Source organism: Xenia sp. Carnegie-2017, unplaced genomic scaffold (genome assembly GCF_021976095.1).
Source record: "Xenia sp. Carnegie-2017 unplaced genomic scaffold, XeniaSp_v1 HiC_scaffold_16, whole genome shotgun sequence".
Taxonomy (NCBI): Eukaryota; Metazoa; Cnidaria; class Anthozoa; order Malacalcyonacea; family Xeniidae; genus Xenia; species Xenia sp. Carnegie-2017.
Window position 1 is genome coordinate 7,746,830 of NW_025813469.1, and position 19,551 is coordinate 7,766,380.

The following is a 19,551-nucleotide window of genomic DNA, read 5'->3' on the forward strand; positions in this document are numbered from 1 at the left end:
ATCTGATTGGCTATAAAGCCAAACAAGCTTGCTACTTTTAAGTTCGAAGAATGTGGCGGCTGTTGTTATTTAAACATAGTACAATCGTCTGAAAGTGCAATTCAAGAATTTTTAAAAATGTAAAGAATAAAAACGCATTAGTAAGTTCTGTTTTGATTTTTGTGAATGTTTTTAACGGTTGGGTCGCGCAATGAGTCTTTAGAACCGCTAAAGAGCTACGAAGCGATACAGAGCCGGGAGTGGTGTGTGCCTTCAAGTTTTACGGGGTGACTTTCGCTGCAGACCTGGGGTCTAAAAAGCTCATTCGTGCATGTTTATCCGTAATTACAATTAAAACTGTAATTTTACCTAAACTAATAACATGAGCTACAGCTACTTTAGCTTCTTTATTAGTTTCAAGTTTTACAGTGTAATTAGCTCCTTGTGCAAAATTTTGACCTCTTACAGAACCAAAATTAATAGTACCCAATTAAAATTTCGTTGTCAATTCACAGGCTGAAAGGAAAAAAAATAATTTCGGACTCAGAAACTGGTGACAGCAAGGAAGACAACAAACAAGACTTTCCTCGCAATATAATACTGGCCTACTAGGTATGTATTTCCAAGGAAATGTAGCTATTATTATTTAACATCAAACAAGCTTACATGTGTCCATGTAGAAGAAACACCAAATGATGAGGTGCAAGATGGCACAAAATATAATAAGAAAACACCTAGGGAAAGTAGATATTGCCAACTGTTAACTAACATTTCTTTGCGAAATCAAACTACATTGAAACCCGACTTTTCTAACCACCTGCCATCAACAACAAATTTTCCTGGCACAGATAATATCTACTTAAAAGATTAACCACCTGTAAAAAGCGACCACCTGCCTAACGCGACTAGCAACCTTATTTTTAAGCCGTAAACAGTAAATTTTGTCAAGCTATCATTTATTCAGTAGCTCGTATTTTGGCACATGGCATGCAGTTTATGGAGTCAATGTCAACCCTGTTTTTGTGTGACTCCATCAAAATTGCTTGCTGCAGTGTTTTTATGATCTGTTGCAGAACTGCACATGCGCCTTGTTGCCCTGTCCCATCATTCAACACACCTGCCAACAGCTTGCAAATCGAAAGCGCGCGCGAGCAAGTCGACTTTGATAAGCCCTAAAAATGATAACGGCCCAAAGTGCAGTGATTCCCTGACATACAGCCAGCATGAAAACATTTTCAAACTACTAGTATAATGCGTTACAATATGTTACTAAGTCTTTTTATACAGACTACCCTAGGTTAGCCCGAGTTTAACATTCGGTTTTGCTGTATTGCCTCGAGATGACACAATTCTCGCGTGACTGACACAAAGTCTTTGAACCAATCAGTATCTTTCTTGGATCGTTTCATGCGTGAGTGTCACCATTGACAAGTATACATAATATTAAAGTAGAGACTTTGTCGTGGTGACAAATTTGAAAATTGTTCTAAAGATAGCAAATACCATAGTAAATGGTAAAAGTAATATAATAAGTTGATAGTTCTTCAAAGAACTGTTTTAAGTAAAGAGCACGAAACCAATAGTTCTAAATTAAACGACACGATGCATTTCGGCAGACTACTCCTCAGGTGTCAACGTCTGCTAAATGAAAATTTACAATCTACCGATATTTATAATGCCCAGAAAGAGTGTACGTCATCTCCAAAAGGGGAGATGACGCTCAAAACAGGGATAAATTAGAAACATAATCCTTTTGTCGGCAGAGGAAAGGATCGGTTAACTTAAAACAGTTCTTTTAAGAACTATCAACTTATTATACTATCAACTTATTATCAACTTTTACTATTCACTATGGTATTTGCTATCTTTAGAACTATATACATAATATATTGCCACATGTTAGATTGCATTGCCGTGAATTTCGTTGTGCTAATTAGCAACCATTATAGTTTTTATTCCCAAAATAACCAAACACTGTTCTCAAGTAGCCAGAATGAACCAGAGCTCTCTATTCGTAAGAGTTGAGTCACGTATTGTTGTCTACATTCTGCATAATGATTGGGTATATATGGTCACGTGACTCTCTCTCGCCGTCATTTTTGTTAAAAAGTGGGATGTCAAACTATAGTTTACAAAGAGTTACATTACAAAATGTTCTGTTTTATGTTGTGTGTTCATTTTTCCATTCGAAGCAATGATAGATATAAATCGTACACGGTCCCTTGTGGCAAACAGTATTGATAATTTACTTGTTTCAATTTTCCTTGAACCAAGTAACTCCTAATCACATGTACGTAAAGTATGCAGGATGACCCCAAAGAGACGCTATACAAATAATCTGTGTAAACACCTAACTTCCCACTTAGAATTTATATTTGCGTACGATGAAATGATTTCTGTATGATTTCTATGGTGTCAGATGAAATCAAAACAGGTGGTAGCTTACTTCTTCACTGGAAACTCTTTTAATTATAGTAAGATAAACCAAATCAACGTCATAAAACAGGCACATGAACAGTCTGCAAGTTAAGAATGTCACAATGGATATAGGAGGTGCTACTCGGGCAGTTTAACAAGGGCTTGCTGTATCTTTCGAATCCAAAAGCGATGACAATAAGAATGTAACAAAGAAGACTTTATGCGTTTGCAAAGAAGTGTAGCTGTTGATTTTTAACTTCAAGCAAGCTTTCATGTGTAGCTGATTGACGAGGTGCAAAATGGTGCAAAATTTAATAAGAAAACTCCCCGAGAAAGCTGAAATTACTGAACTGAAATTGTTAATAAAAATTTCTTCACAAATTTGGAGCTAAAATACTCACAATAGAATTCGCTCAAAAGTATTTTAAAACGGAATTATATTCCAGGGACCACCTGCCATCAACAACAAATTTTCCTGGCACAGATAAGATCTACTTAAAAGATTAACTACCTGTAATAAGCGACCACCTGCCTAACGCGACTAGCAACAGCATTGTTATGCCGTAAACATTCAAACACATTAACGCTCCTTCCATCGTCTTGCAAATCGAAAGTGAAAGTGCAATTTAGCCTGAATCGCTGACTATGTTTTTGTAAATATAGTCTGCTGATCAGCATCAAAAAGTTTGTATGGTCACGTGGATTTCCCAACAAAAGCCGGTATTTTGATTAGTCGTTTGTAATTATTCCATTGCCTTTTGTTGATCCTTATTCTACGTTCCCGGCCAATCTGTCTTGAAACAGTTTGACGACGAAGTTAAAAGATAGCAGGCTTGCCTTTGATGAGATTTACTTCCCATTTGTTTTCGAGGACATAGAAACGGAAAACAACGACACCGTGTTGCCAAGCATAATCCGACTAAGTTATCATGTGAAATATCATGCAACGTCAACTTGAATGAATAAACTTTTTGTCGCTGTATACAAATTTGATAAGCACGGAAAACGGCTCAAGGTGCGGTGATTCTTTGAAATACAGCCAGCATGAAAACACTTTCAAACTACTAAGATGATGCGTTACATTAAGTTACTAAATCTTTTTACTCAGACTACCATAGGTTAGCCTGAGCTTAAAATTCGATTTCTAATGCATTGTCGGGAGATTATACGCAAATAATGCTAACTGCGACGAAGTCCTGAACCAATCAATATTTTTCTTGTATCGTTTCATGCGCAAATGTTACTAATGGCACATGTATTACGTAATATATTGCAATGCTGTAAATTTCGTTGTGCTATTTAACTGTACTAACGACTATTATCATATGTTAACATTTCCAAATACTGTTCTCTAGTATCCCTAGTGAACGCATTACAGGCGTCTTGTTCAGTTGAAATTAAGTATATTGAATGTAGTAATTCATGTATTTTTTCTACTTGCCGTATCAATGTTCATCACGTATACTTTTTTAAAGAACTTAGCAAACCTACTTCCATTTTTGTTGGTCATACACGGGACAAAGTACATGATGTTTGCCTTTATATGTGTGAGAAGGATACTGAAATAGAGTAATTTTATCATATCCCGTTAATGTTTTAGACACAATAAATATCCTGTACTTTGTAAGATCAACGCCACTTGCTCATGTGAAATCGAATCATCCATGCTTTGCATTCGACCTTGTTCAAAAATGTGTATATATGCACTACAAAAAATGGCAAACATTTAAAGATTCCTATCTTTAGTTTGCTTACGGTGGTAATGCGTTAAAATTTAAATTTTTTATACCTATAGAAATTTGCTCGCAATTATAATCAAACATGTAGACGAAAACAAAAAAATCATGCGCCGTATCTTTGTTTTACATAACAATCTACTCTTAAGATGATTTAAATTTAATTCCTGGCATGAAATATGCCACGTATCGACTCGAAGGATACATATGAATCTTAACTTGCCAAAACGTTAAATCTGAAAACCGTCGACCAGTTGAAGGTTTGTAAGACAAAAGACAAAGAATCATCTACATGTTTACGATGTATAAATGCAACCATAAATCTAAATTGTTCTACAGATATTAACTCATTTATAAAGAATCCGGAGAAACCTTTATCTTTTATATATTAACTCATTTATACACTTTGAATAAATTTTAGTATCGCTCTAATGCCACAAAATATTTCTTTTTTTTAGATAACCCGTAGACGCATCTAATTCTGTAATTGTAGATCAATCGACTGTCATTTAAAACCAGGTAAGTTTGTGTTGATGTGGTCAAGGAAGTTGAATTGTTTGTTAGCAATTATTAATGGTTCTTTTATGATTATATAATTGGAAAATTTGTGTAGTTTCATTAACTTGGCGATATTATTGAATATCTACTTACCTTAATACATATAATACTACCAACGGCTCGCAAATCGAAAGTGCAATAGAGCAACTAATTGTAGTAAAACATGACAAGCACGAAAAATGAAAACGGCCCAAAGTCAGGGGATTCTTTTAAGTAGAACCTGCGTGAAAACATTTTGAAACGAACTATGTATGATGCTTTACAATATGTTAATAAGTCTCTATTTCAGTTTGAATTAGGATTATTGAATGTAATATTTCATGTATTTTTCATCATTTAACCGTATCAGAGTCAACTCGTGCTACTTCTTAGAACAACATAGAAAACGGTCAATTTTTGTTGGTCACACACGTGACATAGGACATTTGCCTTTGTATGTTTGAGAAGGATAGTGAAGAATTTTAACACATGCGTTTTCAGACATATTCACCCGAAGACAATAAATATTTTATGGTCAACGCTGATATGCTAATGTAGAATCAAACCATCCATGCTTGACAATCGCCTTTATTGAAACATATGAGTATATACATGCACTATATAGAAACTAGCAAACATTTAAAGAGTCCTTTGTATAGTCAGCTTATGCGGTGATAATGCGTTAAAGTTTGCTTATTTCATACCAAGCGATCAATTTGCTCCAAATTATAATCAAACAGACAGAAAAAAAAACAATAAAAATCACATGCTTTGTCTTATGATGATTTATGATACGTGGCATAAAATTTGCCACGTATCGACTAAAAGGTTGCATGAGAGTCTTAACCTTTTAAAGCGTTAGATTTGAAAACATGAAAACCGTCAACCAGTGAAAGGTTTGTTGAAGGTAAACAATCATCGTGGGTGTTTACGATGTATAAATGTAACAATAAATGGAAATTGTTTTACAACTATAAACTCTTTTAGCTACATTCAATTTGAAGAAATTGCACTCTCTCTCTAATGCCATAAATTATATCTCTTTTAGATAACCCATTGAAGTTTGTAGCTAATCCTGTAATTGTAGATCAATCAAACGAAGTTCAAATACAAAAAACAACCATTTCCTTACTAAAAACAAAATACTGTTATCTGAAACAAGGTAAGTTTGTGGTGATGTGTTTGTATATTAGAGAAGTTTAATGGCAGTTATCAATAGTCCCGTCAAGATTATATATTTGTGAACTATGTGTTATTTCATTAACTTTTGTGATTCAAATACCTGGCGGAGCGAATTTGAAATTTCCAATGTACTCATGTCATCATTGAACAATTTAAAAAAGTCCTTTTGGAAGTAGAACTTATGATCAGAAAGTTTATTTATTTTTGCCACAAACTAGTATTGTACATAAATACATAAGTTCTTAATTTAGCCTCTTAATTTTGCCAAAAATTTTGTTAAATTGAACGTTTAAAGGACAATGGCAATGTATTTTTTTCGTACTTTTATCATAGATAACTATGGAATACTTAATTTCGTGTTTTCATGTCTCTTTTGAATTTTGCTGTTGAGAAAATTTGACATAAAGTTGAACCTTATCTGCCATTTTTGAAAAAAGCCTTATGCTAAATTATGCTGGAATACATTACTGACGTCATTGGCTGGTATCAACTGAATTACACAATATAAGGGGGTGTTTACATGAATCCGGAATGACTTTCAATCCCGATCGAAACGTGATGTCAATCCGTGTTTACATGAAACTAATTGTTGTTTTTCTTCGCACTCATTTTAACCCATTTAGCCTCTTTATTTACTTACGAGCTTCAATTTGCCAGAAGACAATACCCATGGCACATGCGTGCTTCGTCATTAACACAATATCATTCCAGAATGAAACTCAATTCGCGTTTACATGAGATAAAAAGTAAATTTCGATCCGGAATGAAATTTCGATCCGGAATGAAACTAGGAATGAACTCGATCCGGATCGAGTTGTGACTCATTCCGGATTCATGTAAACATACAATAGAATTTCTTTTAAAGTGGAATGAGTTCATTCCGGATCGAAAGTCATCATGGATTCATGTAAACACCCCCTAAAATAATAGTATTATGATAATATATAGCACATTTGTTCACTGGAATTTTAAAACAAAAACAACAGTCGGCGGTTGTTAAGATTAACAAGACTTGTGTAGTATATCACGCTTATATACTTTTCCAATATTTAGTCGTTATAAGACGTAGAAACGTTTATTTTAGCAGATCTTACAACTAGGCTTTCGCGACATACCAAGTGTAAGCCCAGACAACAATAAGCGTGTTTTGTACACTGAACATTTCGTTCAATAGAAATATTTAATTTCCCCATATTACAAACCTGTGACCAACAAAGAGTTATACTTTTAATTTATTATTTATATACATAAGAGTTTTTGCGAGATTATGTAGTTTTATATAGGTGATAAGCTCTAAGCCGCTATGTTTTGTTCTTGACTGTAGAGTTTCGTTTATCCGTAATGTTTTACGTGCGTGTTTGCGTGCACAATGTACAAGTACACTTTTCTTTTAACTTTATAACTTATGAATGAATACAAGTTTTGGGTGGATCACTCATGCATTTTGCTTTTGCACAGTTTGTGACAACCTTCGACAATGATATGGCATCGCAATTGCAGATCATAACAAAGAACATCAAAGAGCGTCTGTCTAAGACTTTAAATTTACGGTCTTTCGTGACAACATGCGTATTTAAAATGTGTATAAAGTCCGTCTGGTGACGCGAAGCGTTTTCGTATGCTAGCATAAGCAGGAAATGGTCTTCGATGTTTATTCCCTAAAATTTGAAAAATCCACCTAGAACATCTTTGATATGCGGACTAATCGATACAGCTTGTGTATTCTCTCCAGATCTTCATCATACAGGGGCCAGTTTTCTTCAAGATACAGACACACGTCTATCTTTAACACACTTACTGACAGCATATTGTCCCTAAATTCTTGATGTGTTGTCAAGCAATACTCTCCTTGAGTTTCTGTTTGGTCTAGCAAAGCCTCATACTCATCGTATTCAAGCGCTTTTTCGACGCAACAAAAACACTCGATTGCCTTTTTCGACAAAGTACAATGTCCACACTTAGAGTTTGAATGCGCCAAGCATTTGGTCTCTCAAATTCAGCATCTGTTTCATCTTCCGACGAGGACAAGTAGCTCTGCTCACTCTCCTGTTCGGAACCGCTTTCTTCACTTGTTTCGGCCTTCACTTCAGGTTCATATTGATAGGGCAGAACCTAAAGGCTAATTTATACTTCTTACGACATGTGTCGCGCGAAATCTGCATACAAATTTAAAATTATATTGACATTTACATCAAGTAGTGCATTGGCAGCAGTGTTAATATTCTTTGTGAATCAAATGAATTCATTTCTGCTAAAATGTCAGACGAGGAAGACCTCGAACTCGAGGAAGAAATAATATTGCTGTTTTTGCAACGAAAAAAGAAGCGACATCGTAAAAGAACAGTCAAGAAAAACTGAGGGAGAGTTTGTGCTGGTTCAACAAATGCGTGCTATTGATGAAGAAATGCACTTCAAATATTTTCGCATGTCGGCCAACCGCTTTGATGAGCTTGCTCACAAAATCAGACCTTTTACTAAACATACCGGAACTCACTCTGGTCCTGTTGAACTGAAGGAGAGACTTGCAGTGACTCTCAGAATTTTGGCGTGTGGTGTATCACAGCAAAGTATTGCAGCCAGCTACCGCCTTGGATCAACGACTATTTCATGCATTGTTTCCGAAGTATGCAAAGCAATTTGGAATGCATTGAATAGAGAGTTTGTAGGTTGCTTATTTATAAGGTTTACTCGTGCATTTTTTCAATTTAAATCAGCTTCTTCATTGGCAATCGTATTTGAAGCAATTTTATCTACAATATCCATTTTTCCAGCTTTGTCCAATATATCTAAGTCATGCTCGAGAGGTGTGTTTAAAGAAAGTCAATTTGGGGACAACCTGCTACATGGGAGATTACAATTGCCATCGCCCCAATGTTACCAAACACCAATATACATGTTCCCCATGTCTTTGTTGCAGATGGCGCTTTTCCGATGCATGTTAACATGATGCAACCATATCCAGGTAGGCATGCACAACAGATACATCAATCACATTTAATTACTTAGTCTACAATTGCTTTATTGTTTGAAAAAAGATGCCACAAACAGATACTGCAAATGCTTCCACCTAGCATTTATGATTTTTCTTGTTAGGCTCTAACCTCACTGAATCAGAAAGAGTTTACAACTACAGCCACTTCAGAGCAAGAAGAGTTATAGAGAACTCATTTGGAATCTTGTCTCCTGAGTGCAGGATTCTTGGACGACCAATGGAATTTCATCCACAAAAAGTAGTTTATATTGTGAAAGCATGTGTTGCTCTTCACAACTTCCTCAACAAAAAAAATGCCACAAATGCTTCCACTTCTCGATATGTTCCATCAAACTTCACTGATACAACCAATGCTTTGCATGACACGCAAGAAGGAAAATGGAGGAAAATTGTTGCACATGATACTAGCTTACTAGATATGAGGCGGCTTTCCAATGCAAGGTCATCACGTGCTGCAATAGCTGTTCGAAATGACTTAAAGAGTTATTTTATGTCAGTTCATGAGTTGCTGACATGGCAAGCAAATGTTGTAAATAGAGGATGTCTGAAGTCAAGACCCTGAGCATAATTTGATTACACATTTACTAAATTATTTAAATAACCCTAACAAATGCCCAAAATAACCCTAAATAATAAAAAATTGTGTTAATATCTTTTTGTAAATTATAGGTACATGAATATGTATTCATAACATTGCAGTGGTATACCCAGCCAGATAATTAATTTTTTTTATTATTAGCAGTATTCATTTTTTTAGAAATCTATTAATTTTATTGCGAGCAAAGACAAAAATATTTACTTAGCATAAAATTTTGGGCTGGCTACATCTGTAACATTCCATTCAGCATGAATGTGAATGCCCTCCAGCATTGTCATAAAATACAAAACTCACTGATTACTACATTGAAATATAGTTTTTTACCATCCATGTTTTTTTTGCCTTTAGCTTTATTAGCCAAAAACTTTCACAATGAAAAAAGCTATTTCTCTTTACAACAAAACTAAGTTGAATATGTCTTAACATATCTCCACGACACATTCACTGCATAAATACATAGTTTTATTAATTAAAGTCACTACTGTAAAGTTTCTGTTCTATTTCAAACAAAACTTTATTAATAGCAAATTTTGCTTCTGATTTCAGTTAAGGTGGAAGCTTCTTCAGTGTATCTGCCACTGTTTCTGCAAATCTTATTTCCTCGTTTGCACTATGAACTTTTCTTTCTTCTCTTAATGATTTTATAGAGTCCAGTCTCTCTAAAAGTGCTGACGCTGTGGGTGAGGCAGCTCTCTTTTTGGACCTTTTAGATAAGGATTGTGGCATGTCACATCTGTCAGAATGTAAGGACTGGCCAGGTGAGGTTTTTCGGATAGCCAGGACAATTGCTTGAGAAGCAGGAGCAGTGCCATCACAGAGAGAGGTCATGGAATGAGGGAAACTTGGCCTTGAATTAGAGGTGCTGGCTTCTGGAGAGATAGATTGCAAGTCTTCTAGAGATATAGTTCTTAAACTGGTAGGATCCTCTTCAGTACCCGAAAGTTGGGCCTCGATTGAATAATCTTCTGTACGGCCACTCTAAATTAGACTCTATATATAAATGTGGCAGCATTCTCAATTCTACATAATGGACATGAACAATTAATCCCCTGTAATGCTTACCTGAGTTACATCTGATAAGGGAAAATTCGAGTCAGTCTCACGATGTTTGATAAAGCTAGACAACCACAACAGGCTAATGAAAATAGCCGGTATAATTTTTCCGTCAGGATCACCCCTCTCCGATTTCCAACGCTTTTTGGCTTTCGTAAATCGGTCCCGTATTTTCTGCCATTTTTGTCTGCAAACAGCATCATTTGTTTCGAGCTTTTCGGTGATTTCCTTCCATGAATTCGTAGTTTTTTGTAGGTCTTCATAACCCCGTCTAGACGAGTCATATATATGAGGATATTTCCTAACCTCTTCTGCTAATCTTTCTTCGAGTCCATCCATGATTTAATATTTTTCCATATTTGTAATAAACATATTCTGAGACAAACACAAATGACTAACCACGTGTGATTAGATAGCCAATTATCTTGCGCGACAATTCGACAAAATGTCTGCGACGCAACAACTATTTGCGAAGCGTACGTGTGCGACAATACGGCGAAATTATGTTACAAATGTTACTTCCGTTTTTGTGAAATGACGTCATATTCCTCATGCGACATGGTGCGCACGACACTTGTCGCATGGAGTATAAATTAGCCTTAGCCCGGTTGATTTTCGTGTATGTTATCCATTACGGCAAAAAACCCCGTAAAATGTGCTTTAAATGTGTTGTAACGCAGTCAATCACAAAGTATATTGTATTGTTGTTTTGACTGCTTACCAGCCAATGACGTCACTACCGCTCGAGATAATTTTATCAAAGTTTTATCGAAGATGGCGAAATTTATAAAACTTTTGCAGCAAATATCTCAGCAACAAAATATTTTTGAAAAAATATTTTGCTATTTTAGTTGTTAGACATCACAAAGGTTCAAAAATATGCCATAAAAATTTTTGTTGCCAATGTCCTTTAAATATCTTTCGTTTTTGTTGTTTTTTATGCCGAAGTATGCCAAATGTTTTTTGAATTAATTAATGCACTTTCTTATTTGACTCGGGTCAGTAAAAAGCGGTTTATGGCTTTTTATAATATTACAACTTTTAAAAACGGAAGTTTTTTTGAAATACCTTTTAAACGACTCTTCACATCAAAGACTTGGCACAAAGCCCTGTAAGAACTCCTTTTCTATATATTTTTCGTACTTTTTAAATAATATTAATATTAGGGACAGCAAACAACTGCTAATTGGCCACGTACAACCTAATTTTTGTTGATTTATTAAGTATCATGAACAGAGAGTAGATATATAAAAACATCGTTTATTGAACATAAAACAAGTAGTTGCAGACGCTCGTTGAACGTACAAGTGCCCCAGCAATAACTGCCAATTGTGCCCTCAGTGTCAAATTCATATAATCATTAGGATAATAATTGTTGAGTGTTTTAAGAATTGTCCAACATTCCCACTCACTCAGCACATTATACTTTGTTAATTGAAGTATGGCTTGCATCATCCGTTTGTAAAACGTTTTTGAAGTTCACCCAACCAAGCACACTCTTGTGTTGCTCCGCTTCTTAGGCAGAAAGTGCTTTCGTTGATTCATGACTTGTCCAACTAATTGTACCTTTGGACATCAGAAATGTATTGCCACGTGTACATCTTCCGTCAGCAGCCCAACCTGCGTAGGAGTATCCTTCCATTTCACCGTTTGCTACACACGGCAGGTGTATTTTGCTTGACCCTTACAGAGATCGAAATTCTCGTATAGCCGAAGCTGCATTTATTTTTTTGGATCGATGGATACACTGCAGACATCGGTCTATGCTAATTTCACATTGACGTCTATTGGAGTGGATACGAATTTACAATCCTCGAGGTTATACTTTACGATAGGTAAACGAACTTTTACGAATTGGTCAAAAGTACTTTGTGCAAAACCTTGAGAAACCATAAATTCTCTCAATGATTGATTTCAACATCATGGACTTTGGTTTAGTCCGCATAGAGACTTCTTAAGTTGGCACACGAGATTTTCTTTTCCTAAGACAACTTCCGGTTGCTCCATATATAAATTCTCTTCTAGTTTGCCATTAAGAATGCATTGGCAACGTCCGTTTAATGAATGAGCATGTTTCTTGAAACAGCAAATGCCAAAAGAGCTCAAATAGACGGGAATCTGACAACACACGAAATATGTTTCAGCGAAATCTATCCCTTCTCTCTGTACGAAACCTTTTGCAACCATAATCCATCAGTTTTACCATTGTCGTCATGTTTCACTTAATACCCATTCACTAGAAATGGCTTTTCTTCCTTGTGGCAGAGGTACCAAGTCCCAGGTATCATTTTTTATCAGAGATTGATATTCACAGTCAGCAGCTGCTTTCCCGTATTTTGCATGTTCGCTTTCTAGTGCTTTCTTTGGGGATGCTGGCTCTTCAACTTGTGTTACATAGAGTGCAGAATTCATTGTCATAGTTCATTGACGACTTCTTCTCTCTCGTTGAACGTCTAAAATTGGTGGACTTCTTTTCTTCCTCGTCCTGCCTCGTTTCGTTCTCTCTGTCAAGTTCAAAAGGCACTTCTTGTGAATGCTCAAAGTCCGTTTCATTAAATGTCACATATCGACAAATGAAGACTTTGCGTTTATTTTGGTATAGTCTGTATCACTTTTCTTTTGAAATATGCACCCACAAATTGCATCTTTACAGCTTTTGACTCCTACATTTTACGTGATGAATCTGCAACTTGCAAGTCATAAGTCAGTCAAAAACCATCATTAAGTCACATGACTAAAACAGCTCATTTAATGCACTTGCATGGACCAATCGTCTTGATTTCATCCTCAATTACCATGTGACAGTCTTTCTGATTTAGTTTTAGAATTATGCTACAACCTAAACCATATCTAGTTTAAACAGAGCGGTTTTAAACTAGCCGTTGGGCAACATGAATCTGTCAAAGAGTTTTTGTGCTATCAATGTATATTTAGTATTGTTCCGATCAACTTCGTTATCAATACAAAAAAAGCTGCTAACATGAAAATTATACGTTATCATCACCTTTTCGTGAGAAAGTATCACAAAAATATATAAGCAGAATGCCTTAGCTATTTTCCGACACAAGAAAGCTCTCTTTGCTCTTACGTAATACAATTTTCAACACTTTAATCTACTAAATTAAATGAAGATATGATCTTCGGACTTTGCTGGACAATTTAAGCAATTGTCTCATGAACCTGAAAAATTCAGGTGACTCAACGGGATGCGAACCCATGGCCTCCGCAGAGGTTCGAATCCAGTTGAGTCACCTGAATTTTTCAGGTTCATGAGACAATTGCTTAAATTGTCCAGCAAACTGCGAAGATCATATCTTCATTTAATTTCAAACATCGCACTGCATATAACAATCTTTCATACTTTAATCTACATTGCTCAGCCAAAAATTTGCTGTGGATTGTCATCGATTGCATGCACTTGTTTGAAATTCTCAATGATTTATATTAGGATAGACATTTTATTTGGTCTTCGTTAAGCATTTGTATTTGGTCTTCGTTAAGCAATCAATCTTTTTTATGTACATTTTACGTAATTATTTTTAAAAATGTACTGTTTTATGTGTACAGCGTATATTTTTAAATTTTACCAAAATTTGTTCGAATTTCAACACCTTATCCTTGTGTTGTTTGATTATATTGTGCATACTACATGCCTATTAAATTTTACTGTAAACTAAATTTTCGTCGTCAGTGAAAAGTAGTATGTTACTTATTGTGTTTTCCTTCTTTTTTGATGTAATTTCTCTAAGTGAAATATATTTTTTGCGCAGATGGATTCAAGAGAAAGCAGGAACCTACTTTATATTAAGAGAATAATTGTTGCAGTTCGAAATGAACTTGCCAAGTTTTTTATTAAAAAATGGAACTCTTTTAACGAGAAAAAATATGGAAAATGGGATAATACGACCAAAAGTGGCAAAATATTTTGGAAGTTGGAATCGAAAAGGAAGTTGGATAAGAACATCCAAAAAAAATATGAGAATGGAGACACCTCTAAGTGGGACTGTACGACATTATTCGATGCAATACTTTTTTCAAATTCAATTGGAAAGCATCTTGACAAAAAAACAAAGGATGCTGTTCATAAACTTCGTGGTGAAAGAAACAAAGACGCTCATTGGTATGAAAGCGAGTACTCAGATGACGATTTTGACGCGATAGTCAATAACATTGAAAAATCATTTCAAGATTTGAAATTTTCCTTTGATGAAATCGAAGAAATAAAGTCTTATCGAAAGAGATTCAATCCTTTTCGAGTTCTTCCTCCCAAATCCAATCATTTTGTCGTTGAACGCACAGAATTACGAGATCAAATTATAAAAGATCTTGAAGAATTACGGAAAGATAACAATAATGAACTGACCTATTTTTACATCACTGGTAATCCTGGCAGTGGTAAATCTCAACTTGTAAAACAGGTTTGTGAAAAAATATCGTGTGGTTGGACAAATGAAGCTTCCTTTGTAATGACTCTCGATGGAAAAGATGTAGATTCTCTTTTGAAATCTTACAGTGAACTTGGATACTGTCTAAACTGTGACGACATAATGATTAAAAATTTTAACGATGAAAATTGTTGCACTAAAGAGAAAGTCAAGAACTTGCGATCGTTAATATCCACTCGATTAAAGTTTTGGCAAAGTTGGTTGATCATCGTAGACAACGTGATACAGCTGAGCGAAATTTCTCCGTTGCTACCCCAAGTAAGTGATCCTTTGTGGAGAAATGGACAAATTATATTAACTGTCCAGAACACAGATGCTGTACCTTACGATGAGTTGTTCAGCAAACATGTTTCTATCAGTTCTGGAATGAATGATGAAGAATGTATTCAGCTATTGAAACATTACACAAAAGATGAAAGTGCTGGTGATGAATCGTTGAAAATGGTATCGCACGCATTAGATCGTCAACCGCTGGCTTTGGCTGCTGCTGGCTTTTACTTCAGTCGTGTTAAGAAAACAAACAGTTCGTTCACTTGGACGCAATATTTAGGGGAAATATCTTTGGGACAACAAGAATACATGGACGCCTCCTTTGTTGAATTTAATTCGGTATATCCTAAAAGTATGTTACACGCTGTACTTTTAGCTGTAAGACAAAATGCTGAAGAATCCCCAATGCTGGCCAAGGTTATTTGCTTTTTTTCCATGATATCGTTTGATCCAATACCACGAGATATCATTGTTTATTATATTCAAAAACGTGATCCCGAACAATCTAAGGAAGATATATGTCTTTGTTTAGACGAATGCTCTTTGTTATTGCATTCAGAAAATAATAATGAAATAAATCTACATCGCATTGTTCACAAAGCAACTATTGTTTATCAATCTGAAAATGAAAATGAAGAACATGAAGTGGAGCATGGTGGCATATCTCCTTCGTCTCAACATGCATTTGGTCAAATAGCTCAAGCACTTTACAAGTTTCATGAGAGAGAGGACCAAATCAAGTTGATACCACATCTTGAAAAACTTCTTGAACTGTTCAAGACCCACAGTATGAAAGTAGACATGAATATTTTTCAAGTTTTCGAATTTTTCACTTTAACATTAAAAAAGTTTGCAAAATACAATCTTGCATTTGAACTGTTAGATAAAATTAAGACAGAAGCATTTCAATGTGATTTCTTTGACAAAGCCTGGTATTTTACACAGCTCGGCGCCTTACATCATTGGACTGGCGAATATTTCAAATCAAAAGAAAATCATGAAAAAGCTCTGGAAATTAAAGAAAAAAAGTTGGGTCTAAATTATGTTGATCTCGCTGTGTCTTTAAACAATCTTGGTGTAGCTTGTGATAAAACTGGAGAATGCGTCAAAGCTGTAGAGTTTCATGAAAAGGCTCTGGAAATTCTGAAAACATCGTCAGGACCAAATCATGTTGATGTCGCTGCGTCTTTAAACAATCTTGGTTTATTGTCTATTAAAACTGGACAATATGACAAAACTATCAACTTTCACAAGGAAGCTCTGGACATTTATCAAGAATCGTTTGGAGAAAGTCATGTTCAAGTCGCTGAGTCTTTAATCAACCTCGGTTCTGCGTATTATAAATCTGGAGAAATCAACCAAGCTAAAGAGTGTCACAAAAAAGCTCTGAAAATTTTCAAAAATACGTTAGGTCCAAATCATGATTCTGTCTCTATGGCTCTGAACAATCTTGGTATGGTGCATGATAAAAATGGGGAATTCGACAAAGCAATAGAGTTTTACGAAAAAGCCCTGGAAATGAAACAAAGATTGTTAGGCCCTAATCATGTTGCCCTTGCCGTGTCTTTCAACAATCTTGGTGCGGTGAATGATGAAATTGAAGAATATGACAAAGCTATAACGTGTTTCGAAAAAGCACTTGAAATTCAACAAAAATCATTAGGACCAAATCATGTTGATGTCGCTGTGACTTTCAGCAATCTTGCTACAACATATCGTAAACTTGGAAAAGACAACAAAGCTATAGAGTTTCATAAAAAAGCTCTCGAAATTCGAAAAAAGTCTTTAGAAACAAATCATGTTGATGTGGCTAGGTCTTTAAAAGATCTTGGTGCGATGTATGCTAAAACCGGAAAATTCGACAAGGCTATAGAGTGCAACGAAAATGTTCTAGAGATTACACGAAAATCGTCCAAACTAAATGATGTTGATGTCGCTGAGTCTTTAAACAATCTTGGTTTGGTGTATGGAAAAACGGGCGAACTCAACAAAGCTATAGAATGTCATGAAAAAGCTCTGGAAATTTTTAAACGATCGTTAGGTCCAACTCATGTTCATGTCGGTCTTTCTTTAAAAAATCTTGGTGCGCTGTATGATAAAAGTGGACAATTGAACAAAGCTAAAGATTTTTACGAAAAAGCTTTGGAAATTCAAAAGCGATCGTTAGGGGCAAATCATGTTGATGTTGCCGAGTCTTTATACAATCTAGGTGTGGTGTATGATAAAACTGGAGAATACGACAAGGCTATAGCTTCTTACATAAAAGCTCTGGATATTCAAAAAAGATCGTTAGGTTCAAATCATATTGAGGTTGCTGCAACTTTTTTCAATCTTGCTTTGGTGTATGACAAAACTGGGGAATACAGCAAAGCCATAGAGGCTCATCAACAAGATCTGGAGATTGTGAAAAAGTGTTCAGAGCCAAATCCTGTTTCTGTCGCTGTAACTTCAAGCAATCTTGGTATGTTGTATGGTAAAACCGGAGAGTACGACAAAGCTATAGAATATCTTGAAAAAGCTCTGGAAATTCGGAAAAATATCTCAGGACCAAATCATGTTAATGTTGCTGAGTCTTTATTCAATGTTGGTTTGTTGTATGATAAAACTGGACTATACGACAAAGCTATAGAGTGTCATAAAAAAGCTCTGGAAATTTTTGAAAATTCGTTTGGTTCGAATCAAGTTTACGTCACTATGTCTTTAAACAATCTTGCTTTGCTGTATGCAAAAACTGGAGAAGGCGACAAAGCTATGGAGCTTCTCCAAAAGGCTCAAAATATTTTTAAAAATCCATAGGTCTATAAATCATGTTCAATCACCAAATCTTTTAACCAATTTTTTGATATGTACGATAATCCTGTAGAATAGGACAAATTTCATGAACAAGCTATAAATATCATGAATTTGAATTTCACAAAAACTCGTTAGGATCAAATCATGCTGATGACGCTAAGTTCTTTAATAGTGTTTGTGCAATACATCATAAAACTGAAGAATACGGTAAAGCTATATAGCTATTTAGTGTTTCGTGAAAGAGCTCTAAAAATGAATGAAAAAATGTAAGGATCAAGTCATGATGTCATTAAAAATATTTTTATTTGTTGTAAAGTAAATGAATGCATGTCTCAGGAATCAAAATAGAATGGGGGTTAATGGAGCAGCGAAGTAAATGTATGAAACATTTTATGGTTTATTCAAAGTACGACTCAAAAAGCGGAGTTTTTCAAAACTTTACACTATCCTTGGATCCCTAATTCAATATCTTCATTTATGCCATGTCAGCCGCCAAAAGCAATCTTCGCAACATCAACTATTTATTTCTGTTCCAAAACGGCATCTATTTTTAAGAAAATCAATTATCGTTTCCTTCCCCAGCATGACATCTATTTTTATCGACACGAATTATCCATTTCAATCCTAGGTGTACATCTATTTTTAACTACTATAACTATTCATTTCTTTCTCAGGATGACATCTATTTCTAACGACACGAGTTATCCAGAGGGAGTGCTGCCCTCTCGCCATGTTTAGAGTTTTCTTTCTATCTGAAGGCCGGTTTACACTTTCCGATTTGTGAGATCCGATTGTTTCGGTTGCGTCTTTTGATTGCTTGTTCAGACGGTCAGATAGTTTTGTTGATATTTAGATACGTTTAGATATTTAAATTCTTGTGAGCAGCCATTTGTGTTGTCCAGTAATTTATCGATATATTTGCGTATTTTTCTTCTTGTTTCCAAGTCTTTTCAAATACATATAATTTTGCTAGTCGGCTTCCTCTGATCTTGTCGGTCTTATGAGAATAAAACAAGTTCTATTTCTATCCTCTTTTTTCGATTGACGGATCCGACTGTCGGAGACTAACTTTATATGGGCTCACACGATCCGTTTTTAGGATCCAACAAAATCGAATCCGACAAATCGGATCGAGTGAGCGCGCCTTAATCAAACGTGACATACCTTATTTGGAATACCTGCAAACAAAGGCACGCGTTCTGAAAGTCGACGGTTGGTTTGCGGCAAAAAATAGCTCCCTTGCTTTACATCTTATTTCATTTCACGTTTTAAATAATTGTAAAGATAAATTCATTACCATTTCGAACGAAAACGATTTTTTTATAACATGTTTATATCTCCAACAAATTTGTCTTTAAAATGCTTTTGATTAAAAGTATGATACTTTGTTTACTAAACCGATCAATCGAACGCATGTTTACAAACGTAGAAACGGACAATATTATAAAACTGTAGTTTGTTTCCATTATTTCCTTTATAACATTTTCATAGAACCTTATTTCCGATGATTCTGTGCGACTGCGATAAAATGATGTACAGTTATCGCAA

At 35.3% G+C, this 19,551-nt stretch overlaps 1 protein-coding gene across 1 annotated transcript; it reads left to right on the forward strand.

The window, feature by feature from the left end:
* The first annotated feature begins 4,288 nt into the window (after positions 1 to 4,288).
* On the forward strand, positions 4,289 to 18,318 carry LOC124437564 (tetratricopeptide repeat protein 28-like). The gene is made up of 5 exons (XM_046987535.1): positions 4,289 to 4,393; positions 4,592 to 4,652; positions 5,719 to 5,832; positions 14,266 to 16,986; positions 17,239 to 18,318. The coding sequence occupies exons 4-5, from the start codon at positions 14,266 to 14,268 to the stop codon at positions 18,004 to 18,006; spliced, it is 3,489 nt and encodes a 1,162-aa protein (XP_046843491.1). The 5' UTR covers positions 4,289 to 4,393; positions 4,592 to 4,652; positions 5,719 to 5,832; the 3' UTR covers positions 18,007 to 18,318.
* The last annotated feature ends 1,233 nt before the right edge of the window (positions 18,319 to 19,551 follow it).

Excerpts from the sequence above, each read along its gene's own strand:
- LOC124437564 (XM_046987535.1), top strand. The coding sequence starts at position 14,266 with ATGGATTCAAGAGAAAGCAGGAACCTACTTTATATTAAGAGAATAATT. Across the intron at positions 16,987-17,238 it reads AAAAAGCTCTCGAAATTCGA|AAACGATCGTTAGGTCCAAC; the intron begins AAAAAGTCTTTA and ends CTGGAAATTTTT.